The sequence below is a fragment of the Triplophysa rosa genome, unplaced genomic scaffold (genome assembly GCF_024868665.1).
Source record: "Triplophysa rosa unplaced genomic scaffold, Trosa_1v2 scaffold124_ERROPOS303670, whole genome shotgun sequence".
NCBI lineage: Eukaryota > Metazoa > Chordata > Actinopteri > Cypriniformes > Nemacheilidae > Triplophysa > Triplophysa rosa.
Window position 1 is genome coordinate 153,662 of NW_026634123.1, and position 21,832 is coordinate 175,493.

Genomic DNA, 21,832 nt, shown 5'->3' on the forward strand with positions numbered 1-21,832 from the left:
TTTCATAAACGTTAAGGATTCTTTTAAGAGCTGGTTGGTTTGGTTTAAAGGGATAGTTCATCCAAAAATGAATCTTTAAACATTCACTCACCCTCATGTCATGTCAAACCTGTAGAACACAAAAGAAGATATTTTTAAGAATGTTGGTAGCCACACTTGACTCCCCATTGACTTCCATTATGCGAACACAAAACCAGAGACATTTTTCAAAATATCTTATTTGGTGTTTCACAGTAGAAAGAGTCATATACATGTTTTGAATGACATGAGGGTGAGTAAATGATGAAAGGTGATTTTTTGGGGGTGAACTATCTAAAAACCTTTAGTGAAAAATGAATAAGCTACTAAAAGTGATTTACTGTTTCTGTGTCTCTCATTTTCTCTCACAGGCATGGCTCTGAGACCCACCCTCATCTTTATCCTCTCTCTGATTGGCTGCTGCGCTCTCGAGGACACACCTCAGGTTACGGCTCCTCCCTCTCCGCGAGGGTGTGGGGCCGCTGTGGACCCGCCCTACCGTGTTCTGTGTGACCTGGAGTCGGTATGGGGCGTGGTGCTAGAAGCCATAGCATGCGGTGGTACTGTATCATCTTTGATTTTAGTTGTGACTCTCTTAGCCAAGCTCAAAACAGTGACTGAGCCTGAGAAGCGATGCGGCGTTGGTCCTCTCCTCCTCCTATTGGCCGGAACAGTGGGTCTTTTCAGCCTATCCCTGGTCTTCCTGGTCGGGCGTGGCGAGGTGATGTGCGGGGTGCGTCGTGGCCTGTGGGGGATGTTGTTTGCGCTGTGTTTCTCGTGTTTGCTGGTGCAGGGGGTAAGACTGAAGAAGCTGGCCACAGGGAGGCGGAGCCCAGCGGGGAGCTCTCTCGCCGGAATGGCTTTCGGACTGACGGTGGTCCAAGGGATCATCGCTGGGGAGTGGCTGCTGCTGACGGTTGTCCGCCAGGGACACGAGGCCTGCGATTACCTCCCTTTAGACTTTGTGCTGGTGTGTTGCTACGCTGCAGTGCTGTTGCTGGCGGCCAGCGTGTTGTCCTTGGGCGTCGTCCTGTGTGGAGGCGGCAACAGGGAGGAGTCCAACAGGAAGACAATGAAATGGAGGTGTAACGGCGTCTGGCTTTTCCTGTCGTGTCTCACGTCTCTTCTCGTCTGGGTCGCCTGGCTCACGCTCTATCTCTACGGCAACGCCGCCATCGCAACTGTGCCGAAGGACTGGGACGAGCCAGCTTTGGTGGTCGCCTTGGTGACAGAGGGATGGGTGCTGCTGTTATTCCACGCCATACCAGAAACTCACCTGTGTTTGCGTCCGGCCGATCAGAGGAACGCAGACGTGGGGCAGAACTACTACGACACCCCTCAGCCTCCCACCGTGCAGGGTTACCACGACGACGAGCGGACGACCAATCCCAGAGCTTCGTATGCAGAGAGTCAGGCGTACTCTGTGGAGGAGCATAGCACAGGTACTGAGAAATCAGTTTTTGCTGTGCGCGTGTTTGTGTGTGTTTGTCTCACTGGCTTGCGTGTCGTTTTGTAGTTCTGCAGGCTGGCGGGTATCATAACGGACTGATACGACCCGCTGTGCCGTTCCGTAGTCATGTTTATCAACCCACTGAGATGGCATTGCTCATGAATGCAGGAACGGTGAGTGTTAATACGCTGAACAACACACACACACAAACAAGCCTGTGAACAAACATCAAAATACTTATTTTTCTATTTTTATCGTGCATTTCAGATCCCAAGTGCCCCTCCAAACTTTACCGGAAGGCATCTGTGGTGAAAGTGATTACTATGGCAATAATGTCCTCTTCCTCCCTGTGAGGATGCACTTTGAGTGACTTGGTCATCAGGCACTTTAAAAAAGGTGAAGTGTGTTATTTCTGTGCCTCCAATAAGTTTGTTTGAGAGACAGCGTTAGCAACATTGGCTTAACCAATAGTATGAGTCTGGGGCGGGACTGTCAGTCTCAGCCTCAGATGACATGCAGATCGCCCAGTCTGGCCACCCTGATGTATTTTGCACATGTAAAACGACAAACCCTAAACAAAATCGGCTGGTTCTGACCTGACTTTGCTTGTCAATCAAACCATCACTTTTGGGTGAGAATAAACTCACCTGCAAACTTACAACTTTCAATTTTGTTTGATGCTACAAGTGTCACAGAAATTATACTTCACCTTTACGGTTCCATGTTAATAATGTGGAAATGCTTTTGTCATGAACCCTTATGAAAATTAACCCTGGTTTTATGGAAGCAAATGTTTTACCATTTTTTGGGGGAGTATTGATTACCATTTATATAAATATGATTTCACAACAACTACTATGGTTGTTATAGCGAAACCACGGTTAATTTTTGTAAGGGAAAATTAAAGCTGATTTAAATTTTATACGCATTTGGAATATGGGGGAAGGCAAATTTTGCACTAGATGTTTTTTATGTGGCTCTCTCTCAAGAACATTGGACAAAATAAAAGAAAGTACTAGACTCTATTTAAACGATGAAGAACTCCCTATTTGGAGACAGAGAGAAGACATGAATGAAAGAGTGAAACAGAATGACATAAGAATTCAGAAAATTGCTTGTGATAACATTTTAGTCATTCCCAGCCTTTGAATATACAATCAAAACCTGTTTAAATGGCTAAATTAATGTATTTATTTGTACAAATGGTTCACTTTTCATTTTTGTTTTCAAACTTTTAAAGGGGTCATATGGCACGAATACGTGTTTTTCTGTGTCTTTGGTGTGTTATAAGTTTCCCATGCACACGTAAAATTGCAAAAATTAAAGTGTTGGAGCAAAAGATGCATTCTATCTAAAAGCGAATGCTCACCCAGACCTGCCTGAAACGCCTCGTGTAACCACACCCCCACAAATCTACGTCAGTTGGTGGTCTGATTTGACTAAGACCACCCAAATGTATACGCAAGTAAGTGAGCGTACCTGTCAGTACAATTGCTTTGGAACCTGATGTTCCAAATATGGTAAGAGGCGTTACATTTCCATCACACGCTTGCAGTATTCGACCAATCACTACGCACTGGATAACTGGCCAATCATAGCACACCTCGCTTTTCAGAGCCATGAGCTTTGTTAAAAATCAGCGCGTTTCAGAGAGGCGGGGCAAAGAGGAGATACAATGCACGGTATGTGGAAAATACAGCGTGTTTGAACCTTAAATCGTGTATACACATTGCATTACATCTAAAACAAACGGTAATATTTGTTTTAGCCGTGTCATATGACCCCTTTAAATCACATCCCTGCTGAAAAAATACAAATTCCACTAGTTTTCATAAACCATAATCTGTTTACCATTAAAAATGTCAATAATGTAGTGAGTATTGGGTCGTATTCCTGTAGGATAACATCCCAATAAAACACATTACCAGTAGAGCTACACAAAGACCATTGTAGTTTCCATTTAAACCACTAAAATAACCATTATAACCGTAAAATTCATTCATATTTCTGTGATGGTTTACATTTTTTCAGCAGAGATGCACATTTCCAAACTTTGCACGCTTATAGTCAATCTTCATGCAAACTGTACATCTGTTGTTGTATTTCAGAACAGTGAGCACATCTATGACGTGTTTGATCTCGTAAGGCAATACCGTGTTTATCATGTCGTTTCTTCTAGCACACAAATCAAAATATGTCGATAAATGCTGGCGGTTAGACGAGATGTGTTCGACCCTACGCAGCGCTGCGCAGACCGATTTACGTATTGCGTCCAAATACCGCGAGAGCTGCAACGTTACGTCATACCCCGATCGTTCTGCGCATCGCCGCATGAATTCAATTAATGAAAAGGCATAGATAAAGCACTTTGAACAGGTGTGATGGAAAAGTTTTACATTTCTCTTTCTATTGTGATGTTGACGTGATTTGCACAGATTCTACTTCTCCGTTTATTTGATGTCTATATTTGAAATAAATCCTAATAAATATATTTGCAGTGTTTTCAAGGCGTCCCTTGTTGCTCTTTGAATAGCGCGCGCGCGCACTCTAGCGGTCGCTGCCGGTGTCGTCACCGTTGCCAAGCGCGCGGTAACGTTGTTAGGGAAGTAGAATAATCGTTTTCCGGATGTAAGTCGGAAGAGGAGAAGGATACACGTGTGGCGTAAGTAATGAAATATATATTTACTAGATACTTAATATGCATAATATGCACTCGATCTGACTGACTTTGCACGTACTTGTACGTATAACCGTTAAACGGTTAAAACATGAAAATTATATAAACCGTCACTGTACTGTTGTTGTCGATTTATATGTATATCTCCCAAACATTTGAGTAAATCGCTTTCTATTTTGACGTAGCTAACGATCACAAAGACTCATAGACACGGCTATTTTGTAGCTTTTAATTCATTATTTATTTAAAGTCTTAAAGTTAGCGAAATGGACAAGCTTTTTTTTTAAAGCATTCCACACCAAATACAGTCAATGTAATGCAATGAATAACACTAACAATGAGAAACGTGTATATTAAGTATGATTTTAATTACATTTAGCTTTACAAGACATGTCATTTATGTCAGAAGTAAGGGTTTTATTTCACTGCCTTTGCAGGAAGTTCCAGCAAATAAGAACAGAGTAAAATCAAAGATGATGCAAAAACCAAGAGATGACTTTACAGATCTTTCCTGACAAAAGTTGACAAGTGCGATCAAACAAGAGGAGCTTTAAATCCAGAGATGGCAGTTGATGGGGCGATCAAAGAGAAGAAAAAGAAGAAAAAAATAAAGGAAGATGGAGTGGGGGCGACCGCTAAAAATGGAGGTCCCCAAAACATAACAAAGTATCAGCATGCTTCTGTCCAGACGACTATTAAAACAGAACCGTCAGAGGTAAACATCTGTAAAGGAGAGCAACATGAGTATGACACCACTGAGAAAAAAAAGAAGAAAAAGAAGAAGAAAATCAAAGAGGAAAAAGTAGAAGTAAACGAACATGTTGCATTGTGTCATGATGGGTCTGTCCAGACTCCTGTGAAAACAGAACTGTTGGAAATAAATATCAGTGAAGGAGGCCTGGAGAAAAGTGATCTTCCTCAGAAAGAGAAAAAGAAGAAGAAAAAGATGAAAAAAGAGTCCGAACACCTTCAAGAGAACGTGATGGAAGTCAGCAACAGCGAGCCTGGAGAAAAGATGGAAAGAAAAAGAAAGAAAAAGAAGAAAATGGACGTAGAGGTCAAAGAAGAGGTTGACGTGGGCCACAGTGGAAAGATGAAGAAAAAAAAAAGGAAAAACATTGAAGATGAAGAACAAAACCCAGAATCAGGGGACGGAGAGGTCAAGAAGAAAAGAAAGAAGACAGAAAAAAATATAAAAACAACTGTAGAAAGGGATGCAGAACCAACAAAGAAAAGGAAGATAAAAGAAAAGAACGCCAGCTTAAAGACTGAAAACAATAAAGAGAAGACGGTAAAAGCCAACAAGGAGAAATTGGCTCTAGTAGAAGAAGAGACCAATGAGAAAAATGTAAACACTGAGAAAAGGAGCAAGAAGAAGAAAAAGAGATTAGAAAACCTGGATGAGGGTCATCGTGAAGGCCCTGCTCCTGTAAATGGGACGAAAGCAAAGACAGGTGATGTCACAGGAGCGATGAGGTCATCAAAACATAAGATGAAAAAGAGCATCAAGCTGGAGGTTGATGATGTCATAGAGGAGGAGCTCCAGGAATACAAGAAGAGTAAACAAGACGAGAACAAATCCACAGAAAAGGTAAAAACAAACAAATAACTTTCATGACTCTAATGTGATGTTAAACACTGCCACACACTGCTTTTGTATCTCATCGTGTTCTCGCTGTCCATTATCAGAAAGATGTTGTGTTCCTGTCAGCGAGGCCCGGAAATCAGGATGAAGTTTCTATAGATCAGGTACAGCCGTAGCTCACCATTTGTGAAGACCATGTCACTTTTACACACACACACACACACACACACACACACCAGGGTCATACAGCACAGAACAGATGTTTTTAATGGTTATCTTCTGTTTCGCAGGCTCGCCGACTCGCCCTGCAGGAGGACATTGATAAAGAATCGCAGCCAAAACCGGTCAGTTGAGATTACATTGCATCTAAATATCTTCCTTAATATCATATTGGAAAAATGTGTGTTGTTCACATCTGATTTTTGTCTATTTTAGAATCTTGGCCAGTGGAGCACAGCTCAGTTTGACAGCTCTGACAAACAGGCTAAGTTCATGCGACTAATGGGCGGGTTTAAAAAAAGCAGCCAGCCTATCACAGGAAGCTCCGGGCAGGCAAACATGGCCCTAGGAAAAGAAGGTCAACAAACTTTACAGCAAGGCCTTTTGGGAGAGTTTGAGCGCGCGCAGAGCCGACATTTGGACTTCAGGAATAAAGGAATTGGGTTGGGATTTACACCGCCGTCCAATAAGAAGTTTGCGATTGACGTGAACGCACGGAACTCGATACGATTCGATGACTGAGATTCAATTAAAAATCTGTCGTTATTGTCTGTTATGTTGCTACAAATCTTTTTTTTTACACAAAGGAGAATTTTGATAAAGCACTTATTAAGTGCAGTTTATACAGCGGCCAACTTCCAGAATATACAAAAGAACTCCTTAAAAGTATCAGTGTAGTCCATAAGACCTGTTAACTATAGTCCAGGATTTATGAGGCCATATAATAGGTTTTTGTGAAGAAAGGAACAAAATGCATTACTTTTTTAGTGTGTATTTCAAGTTGACAGATGTGGCCAATGTATAAAGAACCTTCAGAATGTCTCATTTTCTGAAAGTATAACGGCATACAGGTTGGAATGAGTAAAAAATTGATGGTTTAATTTTTTAGATGAACTATTTATGTAACTTATGACTGTCCCTTAATGGGTTTCTAGAAATGCTGGTTTACTTATCATGAACACCTGTATCACACACTTACCTGTAAGTGAAATCCAGAAGACCCACTGAAGAGCACTGAATCAATTCAATTTCTATAAAGTCTCTGCGAAATTAAATTCATTTTTGTTTTAAAGATCTCAGGTAAAATGTCAGGGTGGATGAGGCAAGAACATGACAGAAAGGTTCTTAAAACATGTTTACAGATGGGAGTGAAATAGAGGAACCTTGTTAAGCTAAGCACAGGGAATATTTTTGAGGTTTGTAAACTGTTCATTTTGAAATTATTTTTTTCATTGTTTGATTGTTTATAATGAAACTGCTACATTAAAGCAAACCCAGACTGAACTTCTGTTCTGTTAGATGCTTTATTTCTCCTCTTGTAAACGCATGAACTTTTAAATCAGTTACAGACGAAATGATAGAATAGAAAAAATAAAGAACAAAATATATTTCCAAAGGAAAGCAGCAAAAAAAACGTCAACATCTCAGAACGACTATTTTTGCAGTACATGTGCTTTTTAAAAGTTTGAAAACGGTGTCGCCAAAAATAACCTCGATAAACTTCAGAAAGGTACTCTGCCAGGATTTTGTGCTGAATGTGATTTGAGCAACTGTACAATTCTTATATATTCCAGTTTACTACTAAAAATGGAAGCCTTTAAAGCACGGTCTTGCGTGTTTTTCATTGGGACATTTTTTGTTACACAATTAAAGGTATAGTTCACTGAAAAATGAGAAAACTGTCATGATTTACTCACCCTCAAGTTTTTCCAAACCTGTAAACATTTATTTTGGTTTAGTTGAACACGAAAGATATTTGGAATAATGTCAGCAACTTACAACTTCTGGGGCACCATGGACTACCTTATAAGAATCATTGTATATATTTTTTCTGTTGAGCACAAAAGAAACTACGATAAAGAATTTAGGAAACCAAACAGTTCTGGGACACATTTGACAACTATTTTAATGGCAGTCAATGGTGCCCCAGAAATCTCAGTCGCTAACATTCTTCCAAATATCTTTCTTTGTGTTCAACCGAACAAAGAAATGCGTATGCGTACAGATTTGTAACAACTTAAGGTTGATTAATTCATTCATTTTTGGGAGCACTATCACTTTGATAACACCCAGTTCCCCACCCATGTTTCATTACTGTAATGCAAAATATTTGCAAAGGGTCACCTAGAAATAAAACAAGGTACTGGAAATTTCCTAAAAACCTAACCTAAAATGTTTTTCTCATCATTTATTTATCCTCATGTCATTGAAAATCTGTATATGACTATTTCTTCAGTGGAACACAAAAGAAGATATTTTGATAAATGTTTCAGCAGTTTGTATTCATATAATGAAAGTAAATGTGGTTCAGTATTGTTTGATTACCAACATTCTTCAAAATATCTTCTTTTGTGTTCTGCAGAATAAACTCATACAGGTTTGGAATGACATAAGGGTAAGTAAATTATTTTTCGTTTTGCATGAACTGTCCCTTTAACGGTTATGAAAATTGTTACAATGCAAAACATAGGCGGTCTTCGCTGTTGATTCTGGTGTGAAAAATGAACCAGACATGAGATATCCATATTTCCAGAAGCTCTTAACTTTCAGAACACAAGTCGAGTAATATGAAGTACAGTGAAACTTCAGAAGCATGTAGTCAACACTAAATGAGATTACCCACTCCTGTCCTGTAATGTTTGTAGAAGCTCTAAACAATTCAACATGTAATATTGCGTGAGTGTCATAAATGCCAGAGCTGCTGACTACATTCTAACCATGGTCAAATGTTATTCATACATGTCACTTTTAAGATCAGTTTAACAGGTTACTCAGTGAGGAATTCCCAGGCGTTACAAGCAGTGTGGAATGTTGAGAATAAACATTCAGATTCACATCTGAAATTCCAAACACGTCGATCTGGCACAGAAATCCTTGCGAGTAAAGCGGGAGGGCGTGTCTTTGAAGCTGTGTGTTCCAGTGGGTGTGGTTAAAGGACGTGTTGGGCGTGTCTCATGCCTGCAGGTACTCCGGCTGTACCCGCGCTACCTTGCGAAACTCTTTAGCGTGCGTGCGCGGACACTGCATCTCACACCAGCTGATGGGGACCATCTGAGTGCCTGAGGGAAGATTTGAGGAACAAAGCATGAGTAAAATTGGCATTTGGCTAGTATGAAGAAAAATCATTTTAGCAGTTTCTCACCAGCTTCGCTGTGGGCCACCACAACACCCAGCTCATTCTCAGCTGTAGTCAGCAGGTAGTTCGACTGCACGTCACCTAAAGAGATCTGAGGACTGAGGTCAAGGGTCACAAGTTCATTCTAGGTATCTCCTGTTTATAATGTAAATTTATATGCATTACAAAATATTGTAGGAGAATGTTTTTCCACCATTCAATTTTATTTATATACCGCAGAAAAATCACAGAAGGTTGAAAATAAACTCCAGTGCATGGTGCTATGGAAAGAGCAAGACCATTCTAATAAGGCAATGTTGGTGTAATTTACAGAGCCCTGATCTAATCTAATATCAACAGTGTCCCGGTGAGCAAGACAACAAGGCCCTGTGGTGAGGAACACAAACTGCAATGATGAATAAATGGAGAAAAAAAACTCGGGAGAAACCAGTCTCAGACGGGAGGGCCAGTTCTCCTCTGACAGGTTACAGCTGCACTCAATAACTTTGAGTAAAAGTTACCAAGTAAATGTTTTGGATTAGCGAGGAAAGCTTATTAGTAGTGATAAATTTACATTTGTGTGAAGCTGTTTAAGTCTAATTTTGCAGAGACTACTTTGTGACAATATCAAACAACAGATCATAAGTTGTTCTGGTGCTGATGAGCAACTGCATCTAGTTTTCATTATACAGTAAATATATTTCAGAGATTCTCAGAAATTTCATATCAAGGATACAACTTTAGCAAGGACGATGTCTCCTGGCCTGAAGCTTTTGTATGTCTCCACCTAAAAATACAAACAATCACATTTTTAGCAAGTCTTTGCAAGTCCTTTCTATGATGGTTTAAATAATCTGTCATGAACTCACTTTATCCTTCTCTGTCGCTCTTACATCTTCTCGTCTGGTGACATCAAAACCAAAGAAAGTTAAGATCATATTGAATTAATTCCTTCTAATATTAATAATAACAGTGTACAAACATAAACACCTTAACCTCGGGGGTGCAGATATTTGAGACTTTTGATCAAACGTTGAAATATTAAACTGTGTGCGACAAATCTGCATACCTGATCGTGCCTCTAAAGCGGTCTTTTAGCGGTGTCGACCCCACATATAAAATGTGAACTTTAGCAAACCTTGGGTTGATACTTGTCACCTGTGCAGGTACGATAGACATTCACACACATTTGCATAAATTACACACTTCACTTTTAAATGAACACTTCAAATATGAAGAACCTGTCATCATTTTTACACCCTTGTGACATGTTTTTCTTGTTGGTGGCCTTTTGTTGAATCATTTTCAATTGAATGGTGACTAAGGCCGCCAGTCCCTAACCTTCTGCCTCACATGGGTTTGGAACAACATTAAGGTGAGTAAATGATGATGACGGGACTTAAACTTCATCTCATAATTACAGTAATTCAGATATGACATTAAATATGTCATGCTTTGTTTAGAACGCTCACCTTGCAGGTGACAATGGCACCGACGTCAGGCAAAAGCTGTGCTTCTGTCTCTCTAACCACTGAAATCACCGGGAGCTAAAAAGAAAAGGTTGACATCGAGTTACTCCTCTGAACATCTATATTCAATTCTCAAAATGCATTGGCATCGCTGCATGACAGCAAAACATTTCTGTTTAACATAAAACCAAATGGCCTAACTGACCTCCTCTCCCTCGTTCTTTCTCAACACGTAACCCGCGAGTGAGGCGAAGATGTAGCCGTGCCTCAAATACGTGCCGGTACCGGGAATACAGTCCTCCGTGCTGCAGAGCCTTTCACCTGCAAAAAACATCATACAAATTTTGTGGTGGGAACCTTGAACTTGGAATTTAAAACGTGTCCAGGTATTCTTGTAGAAACTGTTTACAATGATAGTGAAAGTAAACATAACTTTCACTTCATACTTGAAATCAAGAGTTTTTGTCCTTTTGAAGCTTTATTTTTGTAGTCCCCATTCACTTTCTTTGCGTGAAATGCTGAATTTCACATTATTAAGATTTAACATCACAGCCTAGCGTGATTTAATTCCAAACATTATCCGAGTCCACTAACAACAGGTCTCAAACACAAATATATCATTGAACCCTAGCAAGAATCAATATAGTTTCTATGCATCATGCACGTCCGTGTAACCGTGACGCGTAATGTAACGTTTAATGTAACGCAATTGTGTCATGGGATCTGACATTTCAAAACATTCCTTTAAAAGTGAATCTTGTAAAGTGGTTTCAGGGCATAAACAACTGGAGTCATTCATCAGATGCCAGGTTCGTGTACAGGCACATAAATGCTTGACAGCAGCGCGAGCGCCCCAGGCGGTGGGCGGGGCTCGCCAAACGAGTCTTTAAACCCCGTTAACACCCTGGTAACTACACCCGCGTACAGTATATTAATACGACCACAGCAACTAAATAAGGTCAGCAGTGTTGACATATGTTAACTGCAGTTAAGCAAGCTTTGATGTTAAAATTTTCGCTTATAATTTTAAAACTCTTCTACGCGCGCGGATGATTCGGCCCTACAGCAATGCAATACACACTGAACTGCACGTGACTGATCAAACTAATTTAAAGGTTTACCGACGGCTTTAAAGTTTATAAAATGACAGGGGATACAAAAGTAAAGAACATATAACCAAGCCAAGAAAATCATATATCGATAAACAATACGTGAAGAACAGAAAAAGTGTAAATAACAGTGACCCACCTGGAACACACAGCTTCATGGGCGACATGTTTTCAAGAAGCGACATCTGCCTTCTGATTGGCTATTAGTCGGAGGGCAAGTTACGCTCTGATTGGTTACTTCGTAAAGTGTGGTACGCGGAAAGCGCCATGTTTGTTGTGGCAGTATAATGTACTCATTCGTGTTTTCTTTTATCTATATTATTTTGTTTCCATGTTCTTATCACGTAGATTATTATATTGTTTGTCACTATACATTTAACTCTTGTCAAGAATTTATATAATTCCAAAATGCAATTTCTTATTTTTTTCTGACTATAAACTGCCAGTTAACATCATCCTTTTGGATGCGCCATAGTAAGAGAACAATAAAAAATAGTTATATTTGATCAATATTTCACAATTCACGTCTATGGTATTAGTTGATTTGTCTCACACTAAAATTTTCCTTTCTGATACCATAACAGAAATCTAAGAGTAGCAAACATTTCAAAACGTAATTAAATTTATTTTGTTATAATACAGTATAATACAATAATTAAATTATATTATAATGATTTATGGTCTCCACCTTTTGAGCATCTTTTTTTCTCCTTGGTTTATTTATTGGCTTTAACTGCAAAGGTTGCTCATATTGACCAAATATATAGGTGTACATAATAAGTACCCTATTAACCAAAGTTAAGAGATACAAAGGTAAACAACCACTTATATAATAAAAGAAGCAAAAACCTTAAAACCACCTTAGAAAAAATATATCATAATAAATAAAATGCATGTTAGTCTTGACAAAAACAAGATGTGCAGAATCAAAATAAAACACAAGCAACATATATTTCTGCTTAAGTTAGCCAACATTTATTGGGATTGCACATTACTCATGTAAGCAAACAAAGTAGAACACTCTTTCGATCAAGTTTTCCCCAAACTAATATGTGAAGGATGAGCAAATGCATGAATATCAATTCAAATTCACTTTTGGGTAAATGTTTGTGGAATACATCAAAACCTGGGCCAAAATACAGTGAATATGACACAGACGACAGTATGATTACATACAGTTACTGTAAAATTACCAGACAAAGGACAAAAACAACCATCTTCATAAATATCTCCTTCAATCTCATAGGAATATAATCTGCTATTTATTACCAACTCGCATCATAAATGCTGACTGTTGCAGAATATCTTCTGAGTGCTTTCAAAGAAAGGAATATTTTCAGAGCGCATCTGTGGGCGTACAGAGATACAGGGCATTATGCATGAATCCAAACCTGCCAAATCTTCTGCCCACCCAATCATTATTATAAGCTGTTGCCTGGATACAGTCAAAGCCATGCTCTCACAGATAAACACGCGTGCCATCTTGAAATGTTCAGTGCGGGGACTACTTCAAGCTAAAATGCCTCCCTAATGTATTGTGGCTCAGTTTTAATTAATATCTACATACTCAAGGTGTTAAAGTGAAGGTTTTTCTGAAGCAAAGTTCAATTTTTATTAAGATGGTCCCTATTATTGGTCATTGGTTTGGTTCTAGACTTGTGGTTCAACACAGATTGTGTTGTTCGAGGAGAAATGTGGAAAACGAAAGACCATCGTACAATGTTTTTGTCTATTTCTTGGCTTTGCCCTGTGCGGCGACAGCTTCCATGGCTTTGCGGACCGTCTCTTCATCTCCCAGGAACTGCATGGGTTTCACGGGCTTCAGGTTCTTGTCCAGCTCATAGAGGATGGGGACTCCTGTGGGCAGGTTCAGCTCCATGATCGCCTCCTCTGTCATACCTGGAAAAAACAAATGGGTCATAATACAGATCCGGCAGCAGAAAAACCCTGGTTAATTTCACGGCTGTGTGATCTAACATGAATTCTCACCTTCCAGGTGCTTCACGATGCCTCTCAGGCTGTTGCCGTGGGCAGCGATGAGAACTCTCTTGCCCTCTTTGATCTGAGGAACAATTTCCTCATTCCAGAACGGCAGAGCGCGAGCTATGGTGTCTTTAAGACTCTCGCAAGAGGGCAGCTGGTCCTCCGTCAGGTCGGCGTAGCGACGTTCCTGCAGCAACATGACACGGGGTGTTGTAAAGCAGTCCCAAAACAAGCCTGAGATCTTGAGGTTACAAACATGAATACACCAATACAAACCTTACTGATGGCGGTGTAGAAGTCATGATCTGGGTCCATGGGTGGAGGAGGGGTGTCATAGGAGCGTCTCCAGATCTTCACTTGAGCTTCCCCGTGTTTGGCCGCCGTCTCGGCTTTGTTGAGGCCTGTGAGACCACCGTAGTGGCGTTCATTCAGACGCCAGGTGCGATGCACAGGCAGCCACATCTGATCGATGCCATCCAGCACCAGCCACAGGGTCCTAATAGCGCGCTTCAGCACGGACGTGTAGCATATGTCGAACTCATAACCCGCATCTGAAAGAGAAAAAGGCCAGATGCATAATTTATGTTCATGTTATGATGGACAGGACATCTATCCAGGGTGCATTCTGTCTACAACACGAGATGCCGGGATAGGCTCCGTTCTCCTGTAATCCTGAGGACATCCAGGTTGGGAGGAGATATTCATGTCAGTAGGAACCAACTGGAATTTATAAAAAACATCAATAGGATAGGAAAACAATCCAACCATTTTATATAAAGACAACCACGTAACACTAAGTAAGAAGCTTTGTACATGCGTACATCAAAACCCTGGACCCACTTTTACACCCGTTTACCAGAATGCACGTGCAGGCTTCCAATGTCGCAGTGGTCTCGCGCGATGGGGTCATGCACAAACCATCGCCATGCAAAGAACCACACGATCTGTTTTAAAGAAATGCATTTCAAAGTCACCTTTCAGGGCCTGGCCGCCCCCTTTGGCCTCCTCGACTCCGGTTTCGCTCAGATCGGCATCGAACCAGCCGCAGAATCGATTCTCCTGGTTCCAGCAGCTTTCGCCGTGGCGGATCAGCACGAGCTTATACGCGGCCATGTCGCTGCGCGCACACGCCTTCAGATGCAAATGGAACGTTCGCACCAAATAACGGAGACACGGCCCCGGGAGACGGAACAGTGATGCTGACAGATCTGAGGTAAAACGGGACCGGTAGTTAGTTATGAACGAGGTCGCTTGCGAAAGTTACGAGGAGGGAGAGAAACGCTTCCTGCCGCGCGAGACCAATCGGAGGGACGGTAGTCACGTTGCAGCTGACGTCATCACAGCGCTCCGACCTTGAGGGTCGTTTGCTAATATTTGTGTTTATATGCAAAGTACGTTTATTTATATAGCACATTTTATAATGTTTGCCATTGAAATGATTTACAGAACAGCAAAGTGATACATAACGGATAAAAACTAACGGTAAAATTTATAGATGACCATAATGTTGAAATAGACAAACATTAAGGATAAGAAAAGTAAACATTTATATACGAGGAATGCGATGGATTCACACGAGACATGTGCTAATTTAGTGTGTTTTTTAAATATTTTATTTATGAAGGTGCTCAGACCTAACAGACACAACTTCATACCTACCAAAGTCCAAAAAAGCATACATAGCCACAATGAAGTACATACTTCAGTGCAGTGTTTCTCAACTAGGGGCCTCAAGATGGCATTGTAGGGGCCTACACTGATTTTATTTTTTTATTGGGTAGAAATTGTAAGTGGGAGGGCCTTCAGATATTGTTGTGAACAATGGGGAGCTCAAAAAGGCAAGTATGCAACCTGTGTTGCAGCTAATGTCTATATATATATTTTTTTATATATATATATGTACTAATGGTCATTTTTATCGTGTGGTTCTTTGATGAATTCTGACTGGCCGTCGCCTTCGCTGTCGAGCGGGTCTCCTCCTGCGGAAGCCATGCAGTTGCTCCTGGTACTCCCGTTGACGCATGGGTACGTATCCACACGGTTCACATATGTCCTAAGACAGAGAGTTTAATGTGTATGCTATATATGTTGAAAAGGAAAGTGAAAGACTTTACATAGACATTGCATTGTGTAAATTAACAAATGCACAAATATTGTGTTGTACCGGATAGCAGCTGTGGAAGTGTTTGTAACCACCCAGCAGAAGGTAGAGCTCTGGATAGTGCAGGTTTGGGTACACATTTAGACTTCTGTCTAACCTCCTCAGATACTGACATCTGTTGGACAGGTAAGAAACATACGTAACACCTTTATGTGTTTTTATGCTGAAGACCAAATTCATGTCACAAATGTGTCAAAAACCATCTGAAGGTCTCTGTGTGTGTCTTACAGATGTGGCCCTCTTTTGGACGAGAACTCGCAGTGGAACACTATCAGTTTCCGTGGCGATGATGAGCCCTCCTCTTTCGCAGCAGATTTTTCTGGCAATGAGTCAGATTGCCAGCTCGGCCACTGTTCATGTCGTCCCCAAGAGGAGACTCTTCTGTCGGGGCAAAGCTCAGTCTTTTCTAATGCTTGGAATACAGCTTGCTGGATCTGAGATTCAGTATAGAGGTTTATTGCCCCCTAAAGGACAGAAATGTTCTTTTAAAAGACAAGTTTCAAAACTTGAACATTTGAATGCAAACACACAAATCTGACGTACAAAAAGTTTATGGCTTTTAGTTTTTGTGCAGTATCTTTGAGGACATCTGTATGCTATTGTACTCATTGACAAAATACTTTAAAACATGCAGTTTTGATTGAGAGGTTTGGTTAATTTGTAATGAACATATTATATACTGTATGAATACCTTAATATGTCCGCCTTGATATTCATATGGATAACGACAGTCGATGATGAGAAAGTCCTTCACGGCAGGACCAAACTCACCTCTGATCAGAGATGCCACCTTTAGGTCAGAAACAGGCACTAGTGTTACTTTAAAATGCCTAAAAACTAGGGCTGTCAAACGATTAAACGCGATTAATCGCATCCAGAATAAACATTTGTGTTTACATAATATTTGTGTACTGTGCATAATAATTTTGTATTTATAAACACATTCACATACATGCATATATTTAAGAAAAATATAAAAATGTATATACTGTATATATAATTATATAATTTAAGTTATTGGTAAATATAAATACTTAAATACATGTAAATATTTCCTGAAAATATATACATGTATATGTTTATAAATCAGTCGTATTCGGCGTATCTGTGGTAGGGAAGACGATTTTCAAAATCAATCAAAAATTCTCTTAGAAAACGATCATTTAGAGAAGAGTGCTGCGAGTTGCTTCAAGGATGTGTCACAACAGAGTGTCTTGTTAAAAAACTACCTTCACACATCCACATATGGCAAAACCTTTTAAAATCCGAGGCACAATTTTGTGCTAAGCTAATAATGTGATTTATATACTGCGTTGCCCTTGTGGTCTATGTTATGTTGGTAAAACCAGAAGATCCTTTAAAAACTCGGACATCAAGACATCAAGATCAAAAGAGTCCGGTAGCGAAACATTTTGCAGATAAGAGACATTCAGTTTCTACTTTACAGTATATTGGTATAGAGTCAGTTAAGTGTCCACGATGCGGAGGCCTTCTGGATTATCACATTAGACACACTATCCCCCAGAGGATTAAATTAAGATTTTGACATTCCTCCTTTTCTTTGAATATTATCTCAAAGGTTTTGGTTTCATTGTTTGTAGATTGTTTTGTCCATATGCGGGTATTTTGTATTATTTATATTTAAATTGTATAGTTTGAATAAGACTTGCGGGTTTTTTATATATATATATATTTATCCATATATATTTAATTCCTTATTTCCTTCCTTGTATAATTTTTTTGTTTATTTATTTATTATTCTTTTTGTTTTTGTTTCTTGCTTGTTATGTAATCATTCACCACCTGGTGGTATACTATAAAAAAGGGGGGGTCATTAGTGTTGTTGATTTGTCTGATGAAGAGCCTGTGTGCTCGAAACGTTTCACGCCATGCTATAATCTTTTAATCAATACATTTTTGTATTTTTTAGAGCTTTGGTGTGCCGACTTTTGTGTATAATCCTTCATTCGTTTTTTGGTCGAGCACCCATTTGAGGTTGATGTGCGTGCTTTTGTCCTCTTTATGTTTATAAATACAAAATAAATATGCACAGTACACAGACATATATTATGTAAACACAAACTTTTATTCTGGATGCGATTAATCGCAAATAATCGCTTGACAGCCCTAAAAACTCATATAATGATGAAGGATTTAACAATTAAAAAGTATTAAAAAAATTAAAAAGTATTAAAAAATTGTTTAGTTTAGTATACCAGAATTTGAGAGATTTAATGAAAAATTGGTTTGAATTGGAAGATTTCTTACAGTGTGCACGCTGACACAGTGAAGCTCGTGATGGCCTACACTCTCAACAGGAAGCAGGTGTTCCTATGGAAACAATTGTATTAAAATTAAAAATATGGATAACTATTACTTGTTTCTAGACTCTTGTTTCTTGGTCTGTGAACTTGTACCTTAGTAAAGTCTCCTATGAGGGTGAGGTCAGCGACGGCGGCCTCGGTTATTTGAGTAGGAGGAGCATTTCTGTGTGACCTCATTCTACACAACCTCGCAGCAGCCTATAGATGCACAGCGAGAAATCAGATATTCACTTGCACAAATAGCAGAAACATGTCACAGAATGCAGGAAAAAATAATAAGCATATTTAACATATATTTTGCTTTCACCATTGCGTCTACCGCATCTGTCTCCCTCGTACAACTGGCATCATCTTCTGGATCACTGCAGTACCGTTTCCCAGATCTACATGCTGATTCTGGTTCCTCTGATGCACTGGAGAATCTGCTGGACAGCTGCACTCGCAATCTCTTCTGTTGTACAAAGCAAACTACATTACCCATAATTCCACAGCAGTGAGACAGTCAACATAAGAAAATACAACAACTACAGTACTTGCTACAAACATGCAGTTCAACAATGCAGTGCAAAAACGCCATTCAGATGTCATGCCAAGATATAAAGACACTAACAGAGTAGACTATTATTGTTATTACTGACAATAGCTCTCTCATTCTCCTTATTAGCAGCAGAATCCTGAAGGTCCCCCCAAAGACGTCTTGACTGGACCTTCTGATGTGTGATAAAAACAGAGTCAATATCTGATTGCAGTGTATTTTCGGTTGCACTTAATGTTTTACACACGAAGTGTATTTCTTAAAGTTCCTAGTTGTATCATAGATCAGGTTTGGTCAGTGCATGTGTCTTACCTTGTTTGAAGAGGATTTAGGAGACAGACTTCTGCTGAAAGCAGAGAACAATACTCTCTGTGATCGTGTGTTTATTACAGATTATTAATTAACCGTGTGCATGTTTTTCATTACCTTGCCCTTCGTCTTTTCACAGCAGACACTAAAAGAGACAATTCAAAGAAAATTGAACAGTAATTCATAGCTGCTGGATTAATAATGAGAGTTGATCTTCTGGGACTTTTTCATTTGAGATTATTTATGCAATTATTAGGCTAATGGTATGAGATTATTAACATGCACATTTTTTCAATAAGAAAAAACAACGGTTCCATGTCCCTCTCCATGTCTTGCTTGAATAGATCACTACTGTCTACTGGTGTATACTGTAACTAATGTAAACAACTATTAGCTAGAACAATTGCTGCCCAATGAATCACACAGGCGGTTATAAACCCTATGAGACTGATTAATATTATCATACAGCTTTGCTAGCATGTTTTCTAAACTAAGATAAAATCATCGATTTGTCAAGTTTGCAGACAGTTAAGTGCCCTCAGAAGAAAGTTAATTAGTCTGTGTGGTACATGTGTGTGCGTTTAAAAGAGAGAGAAGCTCTTGTTCAGACCTGTTGGCGTCTCTCTCTCCCTGGAGAGTGTGTTCGTCTGTGGGCTGATCCATTCAGGCGTCAAAACAAGCTTTCTCCGGGGGCTCGGGCTCTTTTCAGACACACTTAAGCGTTAAATAAGCATGAAATACGAATGATTACTTCATAATTCTAATATATACAATAATTAAATTAATGATCTAAAAATAATAACTAAATGATAAGAATTGTAAAGACGTTGTTTGTTGTTAGTTTCATTTTTTTATATTTTATTATGTATACTAATAATGAATAATTATCATAATATTTGTAAGAATTTGCAGTATAAGTAGCATAAGAATTTGCTATAAATGTATGTGCATTGATGAATAACTTTTGTGTTATCAATATTGCAAAAAACGATAACTTACCCATCCTGACACTGGAGGTTCTGCAGGCTGAACGAGAGCTCAGAGACCGGTGATGAGTCTTCTGTTGCGGACAGATCCCAAACTGACTCCATCAGATCATCAGTCATATAATCTGTATGTCAACTAAACAGCAAAGATCCCGCTGATGCGAATTTCAAAATGAAATGCAATAATGCATAATTAATTTAAACACGTTGCTAGTCAGTTGTGTCTGTGTCTGTGGCTGATACGGAATGATGGGTGTTGTGAATGAATGCCTCATCCTCCGTCTCTCTGAGGGGTCTCCGGTCACCTCCCCTTGGAAACTCGTGTTGCTACAACACGCTCATGTGATCCGTGTTCCGCGTCGCGTCGCGTCGCGTCGCGTCCCTGTGAGTCCACTCTGCCGCTCTGTCACAGCAGTCACCCATTAGACAACTCGTGGATACATCACAGCCAACACTTCCCTAAAGTGAGTCATTTGAGGGTGCACATTTGAATTCTAATTTAAGAAAAACGATCAATTCTAAATAGAACAGACAGATCGCCCAAAGTGAAAATAAAGAAGCTATTTCACAATCGCCACATTTACTTCTCTTGTATAATAGTCTGGACATTCCCTGATTACCTAAATCCATAATTTCAGAGCAGCTTTGGAAACTGGAACTTTCTGAACACTTAAGATCCGTTCACATTCAGAAACGATAACGTTTTGTTTATTCTAAGCTTGCACGCTTGAGTTTTACCATTTAAATGTGCGAGCCCTTTAAATTTTACTGGATTGTGATTGGCTGGCAATGTTTCGTCGTTCATCTGCTGTAAAAAAAAACATCGCACTGTCACCGTAACCTAAATATCATCGTTTTTCTATGGTGTAGACTCTCTTCCCTCTTAAATTTATAACGGTTTTTAAAACTTTCTTTTTACTGTTATCGTCTCCGAGGCAACACTTCAATTTAAATGCAGATCACTATATCGTGTTTACAGGTCACAGTTCTGTATTCTCATCCATTGTGTTAAATACACGTCACACGATATTATCCTTTGTTTGTAATGACTTTATTGCAAAGTTTAAATAAGGGTTTTCACCAGTGTGCTATTTTTGTAAAGATATGTCTGAAACAATCAAATGGTCTTGTTTTTGGATTGTAATACTGGTTCATTGGAAATAGATAATATACTTAAAATTCTTATTCTACTTGGAGAATACCATATACATAACGCTAAGTTTTTGTCAATTGTACCAAATGGTAGATTGTTTTCCACAGATATAAAGAATTTTTATGATTCTATAATATTCATACGGAACAATAGCAAAGCTGTTAAGACATCTCGGCTACTGGATAAAATTCTTAGGCCCGGTTTCATAGACAACGTTTAGCTAAAGCCAGGACTATGCCTTAGTTAAATTAGGATATTTAAGTTGCTTTTATTAAAATGCCTTAGATAAAAACATTACTGGTGTGCATCTTGAGACAAAACAATGGCAATTACATATTTAAAGATATGTCAGGGCAATTTATTTTCCATTAAGACAGCTCAAACTTTAATTTTAGTCTGGGACTAGTCCTAAGCCTTGTTCATGAAACCGGGCATTAATGTTTTAGATGTATAACTGCTTTGTATTTGTATATATATATTTTTGGTTATTTGCATTGTGCAATTATGTACTGTATTTGTACCATTACATATTGTCATTTACCCTATTGATGAATAAAAAATTTAAATTAAAAAACCTACTAGTCACACTGCAGTGATGTTGTGCTTTATCACATGGTAGATGTGGGCGTCGTACTTCTAACCAATCACGGCTCACAAATAGAAAACCAATACGACTTCTAAGTGCTGATTGGCCCGTGGCTTGGCGTCATTAATTAGTCCCGCCTCTGTACGGAAGCGC

The 21,832-nt window shown here is 39.4% G+C and overlaps 4 protein-coding genes across 7 annotated transcripts in view; 1 reads left to right on the forward strand and 3 right to left on the reverse strand.

Moving 5' to 3' along the window:
- Positions 1–7,233, forward strand: part of knop1 (lysine-rich nucleolar protein 1) — an 8,620-nt gene extending 1,387 nt beyond the window's left edge. Inside the window, exons 1-5 of one of the 2 annotated variants that reach the window (XM_057326724.1) lie at positions 1,787–4,130; positions 4,583–5,736; positions 5,835–5,894; positions 6,021–6,074; positions 6,166–7,233. In XM_057326724.1, coding sequence (XP_057182707.1) covers positions 4,708–5,736; positions 5,835–5,894; positions 6,021–6,074; positions 6,166–6,471 — 1,449 coding nt within the window. In that variant the 5' untranslated portion in view covers positions 1,787–4,130; positions 4,583–4,707 and the 3' untranslated portion in view covers positions 6,472–7,233. Of the gene's footprint in view, positions 1–389; positions 1,461–1,534; positions 1,642–1,735; positions 4,131–4,582; positions 5,737–5,834; positions 5,895–6,020; positions 6,075–6,165 lie in introns of those variants that run through there. The other variant, XR_008962208.1, reaches the window with a different exon arrangement.
- A 1-nt stretch (position 7,234) lies between these two features.
- exosc1 (exosome component 1) lies at positions 7,235–11,843 on the reverse strand. Its single transcript, XM_057326726.1, has 8 exons — positions 11,782–11,843; positions 10,739–10,854; positions 10,537–10,611; positions 10,134–10,222; positions 9,934–9,967; positions 9,801–9,851; positions 9,092–9,176; positions 7,235–9,008 (listed from the first exon to the last, which is right to left on the reverse strand). The coding sequence occupies exons 1-8, from the start codon at positions 11,825–11,827 to the stop codon at positions 8,902–8,904; spliced, it is 603 nt and encodes a 200-aa protein (XP_057182709.1). The 5' UTR covers positions 11,828–11,843; the 3' UTR covers positions 7,235–8,901.
- A 751-nt stretch (positions 11,844–12,594) lies between these two features.
- On the reverse strand, positions 12,595–14,910 carry pgam1b (phosphoglycerate mutase 1b). Its single transcript, XM_057326722.1, has 4 exons — positions 14,600–14,910; positions 13,902–14,176; positions 13,632–13,812; positions 12,595–13,541 (listed from the first exon to the last, which is right to left on the reverse strand). The coding sequence occupies exons 1-4, from the start codon at positions 14,736–14,738 to the stop codon at positions 13,372–13,374; spliced, it is 765 nt and encodes a 254-aa protein (XP_057182705.1). The 5' UTR covers positions 14,739–14,910; the 3' UTR covers positions 12,595–13,371.
- Positions 14,911–15,529: 619 nt separating this feature from the next.
- Positions 15,530–21,782, reverse strand: cdc25d (cell division cycle 25 homolog d). Of its 3 annotated transcripts, none has more exons than XM_057326721.1 (13): positions 21,673–21,782; positions 19,954–20,399; positions 19,565–19,668; positions 19,072–19,099; positions 18,958–18,988; positions 18,749–18,820; positions 18,418–18,561; positions 18,204–18,308; positions 18,055–18,117; positions 16,478–16,576; positions 16,015–16,250; positions 15,790–15,901; positions 15,530–15,678 (listed from the first exon to the last, which is right to left on the reverse strand). In XM_057326721.1, the coding sequence occupies exons 2-13, from the start codon at positions 20,058–20,060 to the stop codon at positions 15,541–15,543; spliced, it is 1,239 nt and encodes a 412-aa protein (XP_057182704.1). In that variant the 5' UTR covers positions 20,061–20,399; positions 21,673–21,782; the 3' UTR covers positions 15,530–15,540. The 3 variants fall into 3 exon arrangements, with proteins under 3 accessions (XP_057182704.1, XP_057182702.1, XP_057182703.1); XM_057326719.1 differs by having other exon boundaries at positions 18,958–18,991; XM_057326720.1 differs by lacking the exon at positions 21,673–21,782 and adding an exon at positions 20,561–20,772 and having other exon boundaries at positions 18,958–18,991.
- Between the last annotated feature and the right edge of the window lie 50 nt (positions 21,783–21,832).

Bases quoted from the DNA above. Each gene is read 5' to 3' on its own strand.
- exosc1 (XM_057326726.1), bottom strand. From the start codon at position 11,827: ATGTCGCTTCTTGAAAACATGTCGCCCATGAAGCTGTGTGTTCCAG. The intron at 9,968-10,133 runs GTATGCAGATTT...TGATGTCACCAG, and splicing joins CGCTTTAGAGGCACGATCAG to ACGAGAAGATGTAAGAGCGA. The intron at 9,009-9,091 runs GTGAGAAACTGC...ATCTTCCCTCAG, and splicing joins GGTGGCCCACAGCGAAGCTG to GCACTCAGATGGTCCCCATC.
- pgam1b (XM_057326722.1), bottom strand. From the start codon at position 14,738: ATGGCCGCGTATAAGCTCGTGCTGATCCGCCACGGCGAAAGCTGCTGG. The intron at 13,813-13,901 runs GTTTGTATTGGT...ATGTTGCTGCAG, and splicing joins TCTACACCGCCATCAGTAAG to GAACGTCGCTACGCCGACCT. The intron at 13,542-13,631 runs GTGAGAATTCAT...TGTTTTTTCCAG, and splicing joins CATCGTGAAGCACCTGGAAG to GTATGACAGAGGAGGCGATC.
- cdc25d (XM_057326719.1), bottom strand. From the start codon at position 20,060: ATGACTGATGATCTGATGGAGTCAGTTTGGGATCTGTCCGCAACAGAA. The intron at 18,992-19,071 runs GTAATGAAAAAC...CTCTGCTTTCAG, and splicing joins GTGAAAAGACGAAGGGCAAG to CAGAAGTCTGTCTCCTAAAT. The intron at 16,251-16,477 runs GTATTCATACAG...TCTGTCCTTTAG, and splicing joins ATCAAGGCGGACATATTAAG to GGGGCAATAAACCTCTATAC.